This window comes from Heterodontus francisci, chromosome 11 (assembly GCF_036365525.1).
Source record: "Heterodontus francisci isolate sHetFra1 chromosome 11, sHetFra1.hap1, whole genome shotgun sequence".
Classification (NCBI taxonomy): Eukaryota; Metazoa; Chordata; class Chondrichthyes; order Heterodontiformes; family Heterodontidae; genus Heterodontus; species Heterodontus francisci.
In genome coordinates this window covers 23,871,694-23,884,564 of record NC_090381.1, presented here as the reverse complement: position 1 = coordinate 23,884,564, position 12,871 = coordinate 23,871,694, and the positions used below count along the sequence as shown (strand labels likewise).

At 39.9% G+C, this 12,871-nt stretch overlaps 1 protein-coding gene across 2 annotated transcripts in view; it reads right to left on the bottom strand.

Annotated features, from left to right (window-relative positions):
- Window positions 1–2,589: 2,589 nt before the first annotated feature.
- Window positions 2,590–12,871, bottom strand: part of LOC137374820 (transmembrane 4 L6 family member 1-like) — a 172,129-nt gene continuing 161,847 nt past the window's right edge. For both annotated transcript variants that reach the window (XM_068041349.1, XM_068041350.1), the window contains one exon: window positions 2,590–4,922. In XM_068041349.1, the coding sequence (XP_067897450.1) occupies window positions 4,745–4,922 (178 nt within the window). In that variant the 3' untranslated portion in view covers window positions 2,590–4,744. The remainder of the gene's footprint in view (window positions 4,923–12,871) is intronic.

The window sequence follows — 12,871 nt, the reverse complement described above, 5'->3', positions numbered from 1 at the left end:
CCGCCGAGTTCTGGTCTCATCCACAAGTGGGAACATTTTCTCTACAGTTACCCTATCGACACCCTTTCATAATTTTAAAGGCCTCCATCAGGTCACCTCTCAGTCTTCAATTTTCTAGAGAAAGGATCCCCAGCCAGTTCAATCTTTCCTGATAGTTGTAGCCTCGGAGTTCTGGGATCATCCTTGTGAATCTTATTTCCACCTCTAGTGCCTCAGTATCTTTTTTTTATAATAAGGGGACCAGAATTATGCACAGTGCTCAGGGAGGTGGTGGTGTAGTGGTAATATCACTGGATCAGTTATCCAAATGCCTTGGCTAATGATCTGGTGACATGGGTTTGAATCCCACCACGGCAGATGGGGAAATATGAATCCAATTCATAACTCTGGAATTAAAAGTTAGTCTGATGGTGACCATGAAACAGTTGTCAATTGTTGTTAAAAACCCATCTGGTTCATTCCATTTAGAGAAGGGAAATCTGTCATCATTACCTTAGCTGGCCTACATGTGACTCCAGACCCACAGCAATGTGGTTGATTCTTAAGCACCTTCAGTGGGCAATAAATCCCAGTGACGCCCACATCTAATGAATAAAAAATGTGTGGCCTAACCAAGGGATAGGGAGACTGGAATCGTGCACAGTGTCCATGATAAAGGGAAGATCATTGATGAAGCAGCTGAAGATGGTTGGACCTAGGACACTACCCTGAGGAACATCTGCAGTGATGTCCTGGGACTGAGATGATTGGCCTCCAACAACTACAACCATCTTCCTTTGTGCTAAGTATGACTCCAACCAGTAGAGATTCCCATTGTCTTCAATTTTGCTGGGGCTCCTTGCCACACTCGGTCAAATGCTGCCTTGATGTCAAGGGGAGTCACTCACACCTCACTTCTTGAATCCAGCTCTTTTGTCCATATATAGACCAAGGCTGTAATGAGGTCAGCAGCTGAGTGGCCCTGGTGGAACCCAAACTGAGCATTAATTAGCAAGTTATTGCTGAATAAGTGCTGCTTGATAGCACTGTCAGTGACACCTTCCATCACTTTGTTGATAATTAAGAGTAGACTGATGGGGTGGTAATTGGCTGGATTGGATTTGTCCTGCTTTTTGTGGATAAGACACACCTGGGCAATTTTCCACATTGTCAGGGAGATGCCAGTGTTGTAGCTGTACTGGAACAGCTTGGCTTGAATAGCAACTAGTTCTGGAGCACAAGTCTTCAGTACTACAGTCAGGATGTTGTTAGGGCCCGTAGCCTTCAGCCATTTCTTGATATCACGCGGAGTGAATCGAATTGGCTGAAGACGGACATCTGTGGTGCTGGGGACCTCAGGAGGAGGCTGAGATGGATCATCCACTCAGCACTTCTGGCTGAAGATGGTTACAAATGTTTCAGCTTGACTTTTGCACTGACCAGCTAGGCTCCCCCACTATTGAGGATGGAGATGTTTGTGGAGCCTCCTCCTCGGGTTAGTTATTTAATTATCCATTCACAACTGGATGTGGCAGGACCTCAGAGATTTAGACCTGATCCATTGGTTGTGGGATTGTTTAGCTCTTACCATCGCATGCTGCTTCCGCTGTTTAGCATGCATGTAGTCCTGTGTTGTATCTTCACTGGGTTGGCACCTCATTTTTAGGTCTGCCTGGTGTTGCTCCTGGCATGCCCTCCTGCACTCTTCATTGAACCAGGGTTGAATCCCCGGCTTGATGGTGTTGGTAGAGTGGGGCATATGCCGAGCCATGAAGTTACAGATTGTGGTTGAATACAATTCTGCTGCTGCTGATGGCCCACAGCACCTCATGGAGGCCCAGTTTTGAACTGCTAGATCTGTTTTGAATCTATCTATCTAGCATGGTGGTAGTGCCACACAACACGATGGAGGGTATCCTCAGTGTGAAGACGGGAATTCGTCCCCACAATGACTGTGTGGTGGTCACTCCTATCAATACGGCCATGGGCAGATGCATCTGAGACAGTAAATTGGTGAGGGCAAGGTCAGGTAGGTTTTTCCCTCTTGTTGGTTCTCTCTCCACCTGCTGCAGGCCCAGTCTGGAAGATATTTCCTTCAGGACTTGCCCAGCTTGGTCAGTAGTGGTGCCACCGAGCCACTCTTGGTAATGTATAAGGGCTGCTCCATTGGTGTCGAGAGCATACACCTGAAGCAACAGTTAAGCTCACTGCATATGCAAATCAGGCAGCTGCTGCCTGCTTCTGGCCCCATTGTGAAATTAGACTGTGAATGATTGCAGTGTGTCCTGTGTATGCTTTTCCAGGTGCTTAACAGTGAGAACGCTGGAGGCTGCATCCGAAAGGTAAGTTAAAAAGTTTTTACTTATCGTATTGTGGAGCCAGGAGGAGCACCTAATGGGAGCCCAGTTTGCTGTGGTCCTGCCACCTGCCTCATTCGGCAACTGCCCTGCACCAGGATCAAAATTCAGATGTAATCCAATTTCTCGGCCATAAATTTGGTTCAGTATTCTCAATGAAGACACTCCACAATTTAGTAATTTGATCAATTTTAAATGTGAATTACAGATTTAACAATGAAAGCGATCATACAATGTTGACAAAGGTCAATAGACCAAAAGAACATCAACTACTGGCATTTAAAGAGCACTTTTAATATGGTAAAATGTCCTAAGGTGCTTCACAGGAATGATCATCAAACAAACTGATACCGAGTGATGTAAGGAAATATTTGGACCAAAAGTGACCAAAAGCGTGGTCAAAAGGTAGGTTTTAAAGAGTGTCTTAAAGGGCGAGGGAGAGGTAGCGAGTCGGAGAGGTTTAGGGGGGGAATTCCAGAGCTTAGGGCTGAGGCAACTGAAGACACAGCCACCAATTGTGCAGGGATTAAATTCAGGAATGAGCAAAAGGTCAGCATTGGAGGAGTGCAGGTATTTCAGAGGTTTGTAGGGCTGGAGGAGGTTACAGAGATAGGGAGGGGCTGATGCCGTGGAGGGATTTGAAACAAGGATGAGAATTTTAAATTTGAGGTGTAGGTGGATTGGGATCCATGTAGGTCAACAAGCACAGTGGTGAGGGTGAATGGGATGTGGTGCAAATTAGGATATGAGCAGTGGAGATTTGGATGAGGTTAAGTTTACAGGTAGTGCAAAGGGTGAGGCCAACCAGGAGAGCATTAGAATAGTCAAGTCTAGAGGTAATAAAGGCATGGATGAGGGTTTCAGCAGCAGATGAGCTGAGACAGGGGCAGAGATGGACGATGTTACAGTGGTGGAAGTAGGTGGTCTTGGTGATGGGGTTGGAAACTCAGCTTAGGATCAAATAGAACAGATGATACATTACTAACCAGATCTGCTAACTGAGGCAAATTATATTCTATTGTGTTCGACAGCTCGAGTGTGCGATCACCAAAGCTATTCATAACTCTCCTTTTAAGATCCTGGATGCCCGTGACCCCTGTCACCGATACACATCAAATGATTCTAACAAACAGGAAGAGTTAAACATAAATCCAACTAATAAGTAGACACACAAAGGATAGTAGAGATCTGGAACCCTTTGCACCGAAAGAGAAAAAGAAACATTTGCAGGGCTATGAGGAAAGATGATGGGAGTGGGAATAATTGGATAACTCTTTAAACGAGTCAGCACAGGCCTGATGGGTCAAATAGTCTCCCTTCTGTGCTGTAAGATTCTATGATTCTAAGCACCTGGGACCCAGAGAAGAAATCAAAGGGCTCCATCCAAATCCTGGAAGTAAGCTACAACAGAAACAAGGGTCAAACTTGGCTCTTAGTATTTGCCTAGGAGTCAGAAGGTTGGGGATTGAGAACATTACCTATGCTGACTCTTCAATGTAGTACTGAGAGAAGGTGGCATTGTCAGAGGTATCATCTTTCAGACGATGCACGAACCTGAAGCCCCATCTGTGTGCTCCACTGGAAACAGGATCCCATGGCACTACTCAAAGAATTGTCTGCTATATTTGCATACAAAACAACAATAATTACATTTCCAAGGTAATTCATTGGCCAGGAAAAGCTTTGCGACTGACCTACCTATGTATCTATCTCTTCCATCCTGTCTCCATGTGGTTGATCTGTTCTATCAAACTGCTACAAAAATATCATACGGACCACAGCGGTTAAGAAGGCACTCACCACTACCTTTTCAAGTTGTGAGATATCAGAGGTGTGATGGAACATTTCATAAATTTCATCTATCGGAAAAATTTGATGAAGCCGAGTGAAAGACTGAAGTTTCAGGTTTAGTCTGTAATCATCAACAATTGTAATTGTAATAGTCAGTATTGCAAATGATAATGGTCTGCAATATCTGGGCTTTGTTTGTCTTTGAATGTCTCAGTAATGGATGCACCAATTACTCTAGTGTAGTTGGGAGAAGGAATTCATGAGGGTTTGGATCAACTGGGAACTCTGATTGTCTGTAAATATTTGTCACTGTTTAAGTAATTAACCAGTATTTGTATTTATGTTTCTTGGGTTCCAGTCAAGTGTCTTGATATCCTGTGTTGGGGTCATCATTTGACACATTGAGTGACAGTAAACTTTTGAGAAAAGGTAGAGTATGGTTCTAGAATTAGATTTAGGAACAGGAGGCTAGTGAAAAGTGAGAGGAGAGGTTGTATTAAATTGCAAATGTTTGATAGGCTGCTCACTGTCAATAATACTTGTGTGACAGCTTTATCCGATGTTGGCATAAGACTAAACCACAGCATCTGGACAGTCAACACATCATCATTTCCCTGTTAGCACCTACCAAAAATACAGCCCAACAACCCATTTATTATCTGCATGGTGCATAGAAGAACCTCCAGACAACTGATTACCATGAGAGTGCAGAAGAGAACTGTGTTCCACAGCACAATGTTCTTGGGCTTTTCACATATTGCCCAGAGTGAAGGATCAGACAGGTAACTTTCAGCACTGCAGGCAAAATAAACAACGCAGACCAAACAGTTAGCTCTAGTTACACATGAGAGGTCAGAAAATCTTTAACACGAGAGATCAGAAAGACAATTAACATGAGAAAATAGAACACCATGTAGCCAGCTGTGATCTAACTGATTGACAGTACTGTTATATCCAGCAAAGATCTATCTCATTGATTAGGGAGCACATTGGGTGGCAAAGTGGTGCAGTCTCACAGCTCCAGCAACCTGGATTCAGCTCTGGGTACTGCCTGTGTGGAGTTTGCAAGTTCTCCCTGTGACCAGGTGGGTTTCGGCCGGGTGCTCCCGTTTCCTCCCACAGTCAAAGAGTTGCAGGTTGATAGGTAAATTGGCCATTGTAAATTGCCCCAAGTGTAGGTAGGTGGTAGGAGAATGGTGGGGATGTGACAGGGAATATGGGATTAATGTAGGGTTAGTATAAATGGGTGGATGTTGGTCGGCACAGACTTGGTGGGCCAAAGGGCCTGTTTCAGTGCCCGACGACTCTATTGACAGTACTGTTATATACAGCACTGATCAATCAGATTGACAGTACTGTTAGACTCTCCTCTGATTGATGTGACTTCCAGCACTGGTCTATCTTGTTGACAGTACTGTTATATCCATCACTGATCTATCCGATTGACAGTACTATAATACTCTGCTCTCATCTATCCGATTGGGAGTACAGTTATACCCTGCACTAATCTATCTGATTGACAGTACTGTTATACCAAGCAGTGGTCTAAATGATTGACAGCACTGTTATAATCTGCTCTGATCTATCTCATTGGCAGGACTTTTATACTCTGCTCTAAGCGATCCAGTGGACAGAACGGTGATACTCGGCACTGAACTAACTTATTAACAGTACTGTTATACCCTGCACTGATCTATCTGATTGACAGTACTATTGTACTCTGCTCTGATCTATCTGATTGAAAGGAATTATATACTCCGGTCCATCGGATCGACAGGACGGTTATACTCGGCTCTGATCCAACTTATTACCCGTACTGTTATTCCCAGCACGGATCTATCTGATTGACAGTACTGTTGTACTCTACTCTCATCTACCTGATTCACAGTACTGTTATACCCAGCACTGATCTAACTGACTGACAGTACGGTTAAGCCCAGCACTGATCCATCTGGTTGAGAGAACTGTTACACCCAGCACTAATATATCTGATTGACCGTACTGTTACAACCAGCACTGATGTATCTGTGGAAGTATTGTTATACCCAGCACGGATCTATCTGATGGAGAGTAATTTTATACTCTGCTCTGATCTATCTGATTGACAGTATTGTTATTCCCAGCACTGATCTATTTGATTAACAGCATTGTTATTCCCGGCACTGATCTATCTGATTGACAGTATTGTTATTCCCAGCACTGATCTATCTGATAGACAGTATTGTTATTCCCATCACTGATCTATCTGATTGACAGTATTGTTATTCCCAGCACTGATCTATCTGATTGACAATATTGTTATTCCCATCACTGATCTATCTGATTGACAATATTGTTATTCCCATCACTAATCTATCTGATTGACAGTATTGTTATTCCCACAACAGATCTATCTTATTGACAGTATTGTTATTCCCATCACTGATCTATCTGAGTGACAATATTGTTATTCCCATCACTAATCTATCTGATAGACAGTATTGTTATTCGCCTCACTGATCTACCTGATTGACTGCATTGTTATTCCCAGCACTGATGTATTTCATTGACAGTATTGTTATTCCCAGCACTGATCTATCTGATAGAGAGTATTGTTATTCCCAGCACTGATGTACTTGATTGACAGTATTGTTATTCCCAGCACTGATCTATCTGATTGACAGTGTTGTTATTCCCATCACTGATCTATCTGATTGACAGTATTCTTATTCCCAGCACTGATCTATATGATTGACAGTATTGTTATTCCCAGCACTGATCAATCTAATTGACAGGATTGTTATTCCCAGCACTGATCAATCTAATTGACAGGATTGTTATTCCCAGCACTGATCTATCTGATTAACAGTATTGTTATCCCCATCACTGATCTATCTGATTGACAATATTGTTATTCCCATCACTGATCGATCTGAGTGACAGTTTTGTTAGTCCCAGCACTGATCTATCTGATTGACGGTTTTGTTAGTCCCAGCACTGATCCATTTGATTAACAATATTGTTGTTCCCAGCACTGATCTGTCTGATTGACAGTATTGTTATTCCCATCACTGATCTTTCTGATTGACAATATTGTTATTCCCATCACTGATCTATCTGATTGACAATATTGTTATTCCCAGCACTGATCTATCTGATTAACAGTATTGTTGTTCCCAGCTCTGATCTGTCTGATTGACAGTATTGTTATTCCCATCACTGATATATCTGAGTGACAGTATTGTTATTCCCATCACTGATCTATCTAATTGACAGTATTGTTATTCCCAGCACTGATCTATCTGATTGACAATATTGTTATTCCCTGGACTGATCTATCTAATTGACAGTATTGTTGTTCCCATCACTGATCTATCTGATTGACAACATTGTTATTCCCAGCACTGATCTATCTGATTGACAATATTGTTATTCCCATCACTGATCTATCTAATTGACAGTATTGTTGTTCCCATCACTGATCTATCTGAGTGACAATATTGTTATTCCCATCACTGATCTATCTAATTGACAGTATTGTTGTTCCCATCACTGATCTATCTGAGTGACAGTATTGTTATTCCCAGCACTGATCTATCTAATTGACAGTATTGTTGTTCCCATCACTGATCTATCTGAGTGACAATATTGTTTTTCCCATCACTGATCTATCTAATTGACAGTATTGTTGTTCCCATCACTGATCTATCTGAGTGACAATATTGTTATTCCCATCACTGATCTATCTAATTGACAGTATTGTTGTTCCCATCACTGATCTATCTGAGTGACAATATTGTTATTCCCATCACTGATCTATCTAATTGACAGTATTGTTATTCCCATCACTGATCTATCTAATTGACAGTATTGTTATTCCCATCACTGATCTATCTAATTGACAGTATTGTTATTCCCAGCACTGATCTATCTAATTGACAATATTGTTATTCCCAGCACTGATCTGTCTGATTGACAGTATTGTTATTCCCATCACTGATCTATCTGATTGACAATATTGTTATTCCCATCACTGATCTATCTAATTGACAGTATTGTTGTTCCCATCACTGATCTATCTGAGCGACAATATTGTTATTCCCATCACTGATCTGTCTAATTGACAGTATTGTTGTTCCCATCACTGATCCATCTGAGTGACAATATTGTTATTCCCATCACTGATCTATCTGATTGACAATATTGTTATTCCCATCACTGATCTATCTGAGTGACAGTTTTGTTAGTCCCAGCACTGATCTATCTGATTGACGGTTTTGTTAGTCCCAGCACTGATCTATCTGAGTGACAGTATTGTTATTCCCATCACTGATCTATCTGAGTGACAGTATTGTTATTCCCATCACTGATCTATCTAATGGACAGTATTGTTGTTCCCAGCACTGATCTATCTGATTGACAATATTGTTGTTCCCATCACTGATCTATCTAATTGACAGTATTGTTGTTCCCAGCACTGATCTATCTGAGTGATATTATTGTTATTGCCATCACTGATCTATCTAATGGACAGTATTGTTATTCCCAGCACTGATCTATCTAATTGACAGTATTGTTATTCCCAGCACTGATCTATCTGATTGACAATATTGTTATTCCCATCACTGATCTATCTAATTGACAGTATTGTTGTTCCCATCACTGATCTATCTGAATGACAGTTTTCTTAGTCCCAGCACTGATCTATCTAATTGACAATATTGTTATTCCCAGCACTGATCTATCTAATTGACAGTATTGTTATTCCCAGCACTGATCTATCTAATTGACAGTATTGTTATTCCCAGCACTGATCTATCTGATTGACAATATTGTTATTCCCATCACAGATCTATCTAATTGACAGTATTGTTGTTCCCATCACTGATCTATCTGAATGACAGTTTTGTTAGTCCCAGCACTGATCTATCTAATTGACAATATTGTTATTCCCATCACTGATCTATCTAATTGACAGTATTGTTATTCCCAGCACTGATCTATCTAATTGACAGTATTGTTATTCCCAGCACTGATCTATCTAATTGACAGTATTGTTATTCCCAGCACTGATCTATCTGATTGACAGTATTGTTATTCCCATCACTGATCTATCTAATTGACAGTATTGTTATTCCCAGCACTGATCTATCTAATTGACAGAATTGTTAGTCCGAGCACTGATCTATCTAATTGACAGTATTGTTGTTCCCATCACGGATCTATCTGATTGACAATATTGTTATTCCCATCACTGATCGATCTGATTGACAATATTGTTATTCCCAGCAGTGATCTATCTGATTAACAGTATTGTTGTTCCCATCACTGATCTATCTGATTGACAATATTGTTATTCCCAGCACTGATCTATCTAATTGACAGTATTGTTATTCCCAGCACTGATCTATCTGATTGACAATATTGTTATTCGCATCACTGATCTATCTAATTGACAGTATTGTTGTTCCCATCACTGATCTATCTGAAAGACAGTTTTGTTAGTCCCAGCACTGATCTATCTAATTGACAATATTGTTATTCCCAGCACTGATCTATCTAATTGACAGTATTGTTATTCCCAGCACTGATCTATCTAATTGACAGTATTGTTATTCCCAGCACTGATCTATCTGATTGACAGTATTGTTATTCCCAGCACTGATCTATCTAATTGACAGTATTGGTAGTCCGAGCACTGATCTATCTAATTGACAGTATTGTTGTTCCCATCACTGATCGATCTGATTGACAGTATTGTTGTTCCCATCACTGATCTATCTGATTGACAATATTGTTATTCCCATCACTGATCGATCTGATTGACAATATTGTTATTCCCAGCAGTGATCTATCTGATTAACAGTATTGTTGTTCCCATCACTGATCTATCTGATTGACAATATTGTTATTCCCAGCACTGATCTATCTAATTGACAGTATTGTTGTTCCCATCACTGATCTATCTGATTGACAATATTGTTATTCCCAGCACTGATCTATCTGATTGACAGTATTGTTATTCCCATCACTGATCTATCTGATTGACAATATTGTTATTCCCAGCACTGATCTATCTAATTGACAGTATTGTTATTCCCAGCACATGATCTATCTCATTGACAGTATTGTTATTCCCAGCACTGATCTATCTGATTGACAATATTGTTATTCCCAGCACTGATCTATCTAATTGACAGTATTGTTATTCCCAGCACTGATCTATCTAATTGACAGTATTGTTGTTCCCATCACTGATCCATCTGATTGACAATATTGTTATTCCCAGCACTGATCTATCTGATTGACAATATTGTTATTCCCAGCACTGATCTATCTAATTGACAGTATTGTTGTTCCCATCACTGATCTATCTGATTGACAATATTGTTATTCCCAGCACTAATCTCTCTGATTGACAGTATTGTTGTTCCCATCACTGATCTATCTAATTGACAGTATTGTTGTTCCCATCACTGATCTATCTGAGTGACAGTATTGTTATTCCCAGCACTGATCTATCTAATTGACAGTATTGTTGTTCCCATCACTGATCTATCTGAGTGACAATATTGTTATTCCCATCACTGATCTATCTAATTGACAGTATTGTTGTTCCCATCACTGATCTATCTGAGTGACAATATTGTTATTCCCATCACTGATCTATCTAAATGACAGTATTGTTGTTCCCATCACTGATCTATCTGAGTGACAATATTGTTATTCCCATCACTGATCTATCTAATTGACAGTATTGTTATTCCCATCACTGATCTATCTAATTGACAGTATTGTTATTCCCAGCACTGATCCATTTGATTAACAATATTGTTGTTCCCAGCACTGATCTGTCTGATTGACAGTATTGTTATTCCCATCACTGATCTATCTGATTGACAATATTGTTATTCCCATCACTGATCTATCTGATTGACAATATTGTTATTCCCATCACTGATCTATCTGATTGACAATATTGTTATTCCCATCAATGATCTATCTGATTGACAATATTGTTATTCCCAGCACTGATCTATCTGATTAACAGTATTGTTGTTCCCAGCACTGATCTGTCTGATTGACGGTATTGTTATTCCCATCACTGATCTATCTGATTGACAATATTGTTATTCCCATCACTGATCTATCTGATTGACAATATTGTTATTCCCAGCACTGATCTATCTGATTAACTGTATTGTTGTTCCCAGCACTGATCTGTCTGATTGACAGTATTGTTATTCCCATCACTGATCTATCTGAGTGACAGTATTGTTATTCCCATCACTGATCTATCTAATGGACAGTATTGTTGTTCCCATCACTGATCTATCTGAGTAACAGTATTGTTATTCCCATCACTGATCTATCTAATGGACAGTATTGTTGTTCCCAGCACTGATCTATCTGATTGACAGTATTGTTATTCCCATCACTGATCTATCTAATTGACAGTATTGTTGTTCCCATCACTGATCTATCTGAATGACAGTTTTGTTAGTCCCAGCACTGATCTATCTGATTGACAATATTGTTATTCCCACCACTGATCTATCTAATTGACAGTATTGTTGTTCCCATCACTGATCTATCTGAATGACAGTTTTGTTAGTCCCAGCACTGATCTATCTAATTGACAATATTGTTATTCCCATCACTGATCTATCTAATTGACAGTATTGTTATTCCCAGCACTGATCTATCTAATTGACAGTATTGTTATTCCCAGCACTGATCTATCTAATTGACAGTATTGTTATTCCCAGCACTGATCTATCTAATTGACAGTATTGTTAGTCCGAGCACTGATCTATCTAATTGACAGTATTGTTATTCCCAGCACTGATCTATCTAATTGACAGTATTGTTATTCCCAGCACTGATCTATCTGATTGACAATATTGTTATTCCCATCACTGATCTATCTAATTGACAGTATTGTTATTCCCAGCACTGATCTCTCTAATTGACAGTATTGTTGTTCCCATCACTGATCTATCTGAATGACAGTTTTGTTAGTCCGAGCATTGATCTATCTAATTGACAGTATTGTTATTCCCAGCACTGATCGATCTAATTGACAGTATTGTTGTTCCCATCACTGATCTAACTGAATGACAGTTTTGTTATTCCCAGCACTGATCTATCTGATTGACAGTATTATTATTCCCATCACTGATCTATCTAATTGACAGTATTGTTATTCCCAGCACTGATCTATCTAATTGACAGTATTGTTATTCCCAGCACTGATCTATCTAATTGACAGTATTGTTATTCCCAGCACTGATCTATCTAATTGACAGTATTGTTCTTCCCAGCACTGCTCTATCTAATTGACAGTATTGTTGTTCCCATCACTGATCTATCTGAATGACAGTTTTGTTAGTCCCATCACTGATCTATCTGATTGACAATATTGTGATTCCCAGCACTGATCTATCTAATTGACAGTATTGTTGTTCCCATCACTGATCTATCTGATTGACAGTATTGTTGTTCCCACCACTGATCTATCTGAGTGACAGTTTTGTTAGTCCCAGCACTGATCTATCTGATTGACAGTATTGTTATTCCCAGCACTGATCTATCTAATTGACAGTATTGTTATTCCCAGCACTGATCTATCTAATTGACAGTATTGTTATTCCCAGCACTGATCTATCTAATTGACAGTATTGTTATTCCCATCACTGATCTATCTGATTGACAATATTGTTATTCCCAGCACTGATCTATCTAATTGACAGTATTGTTGTTCA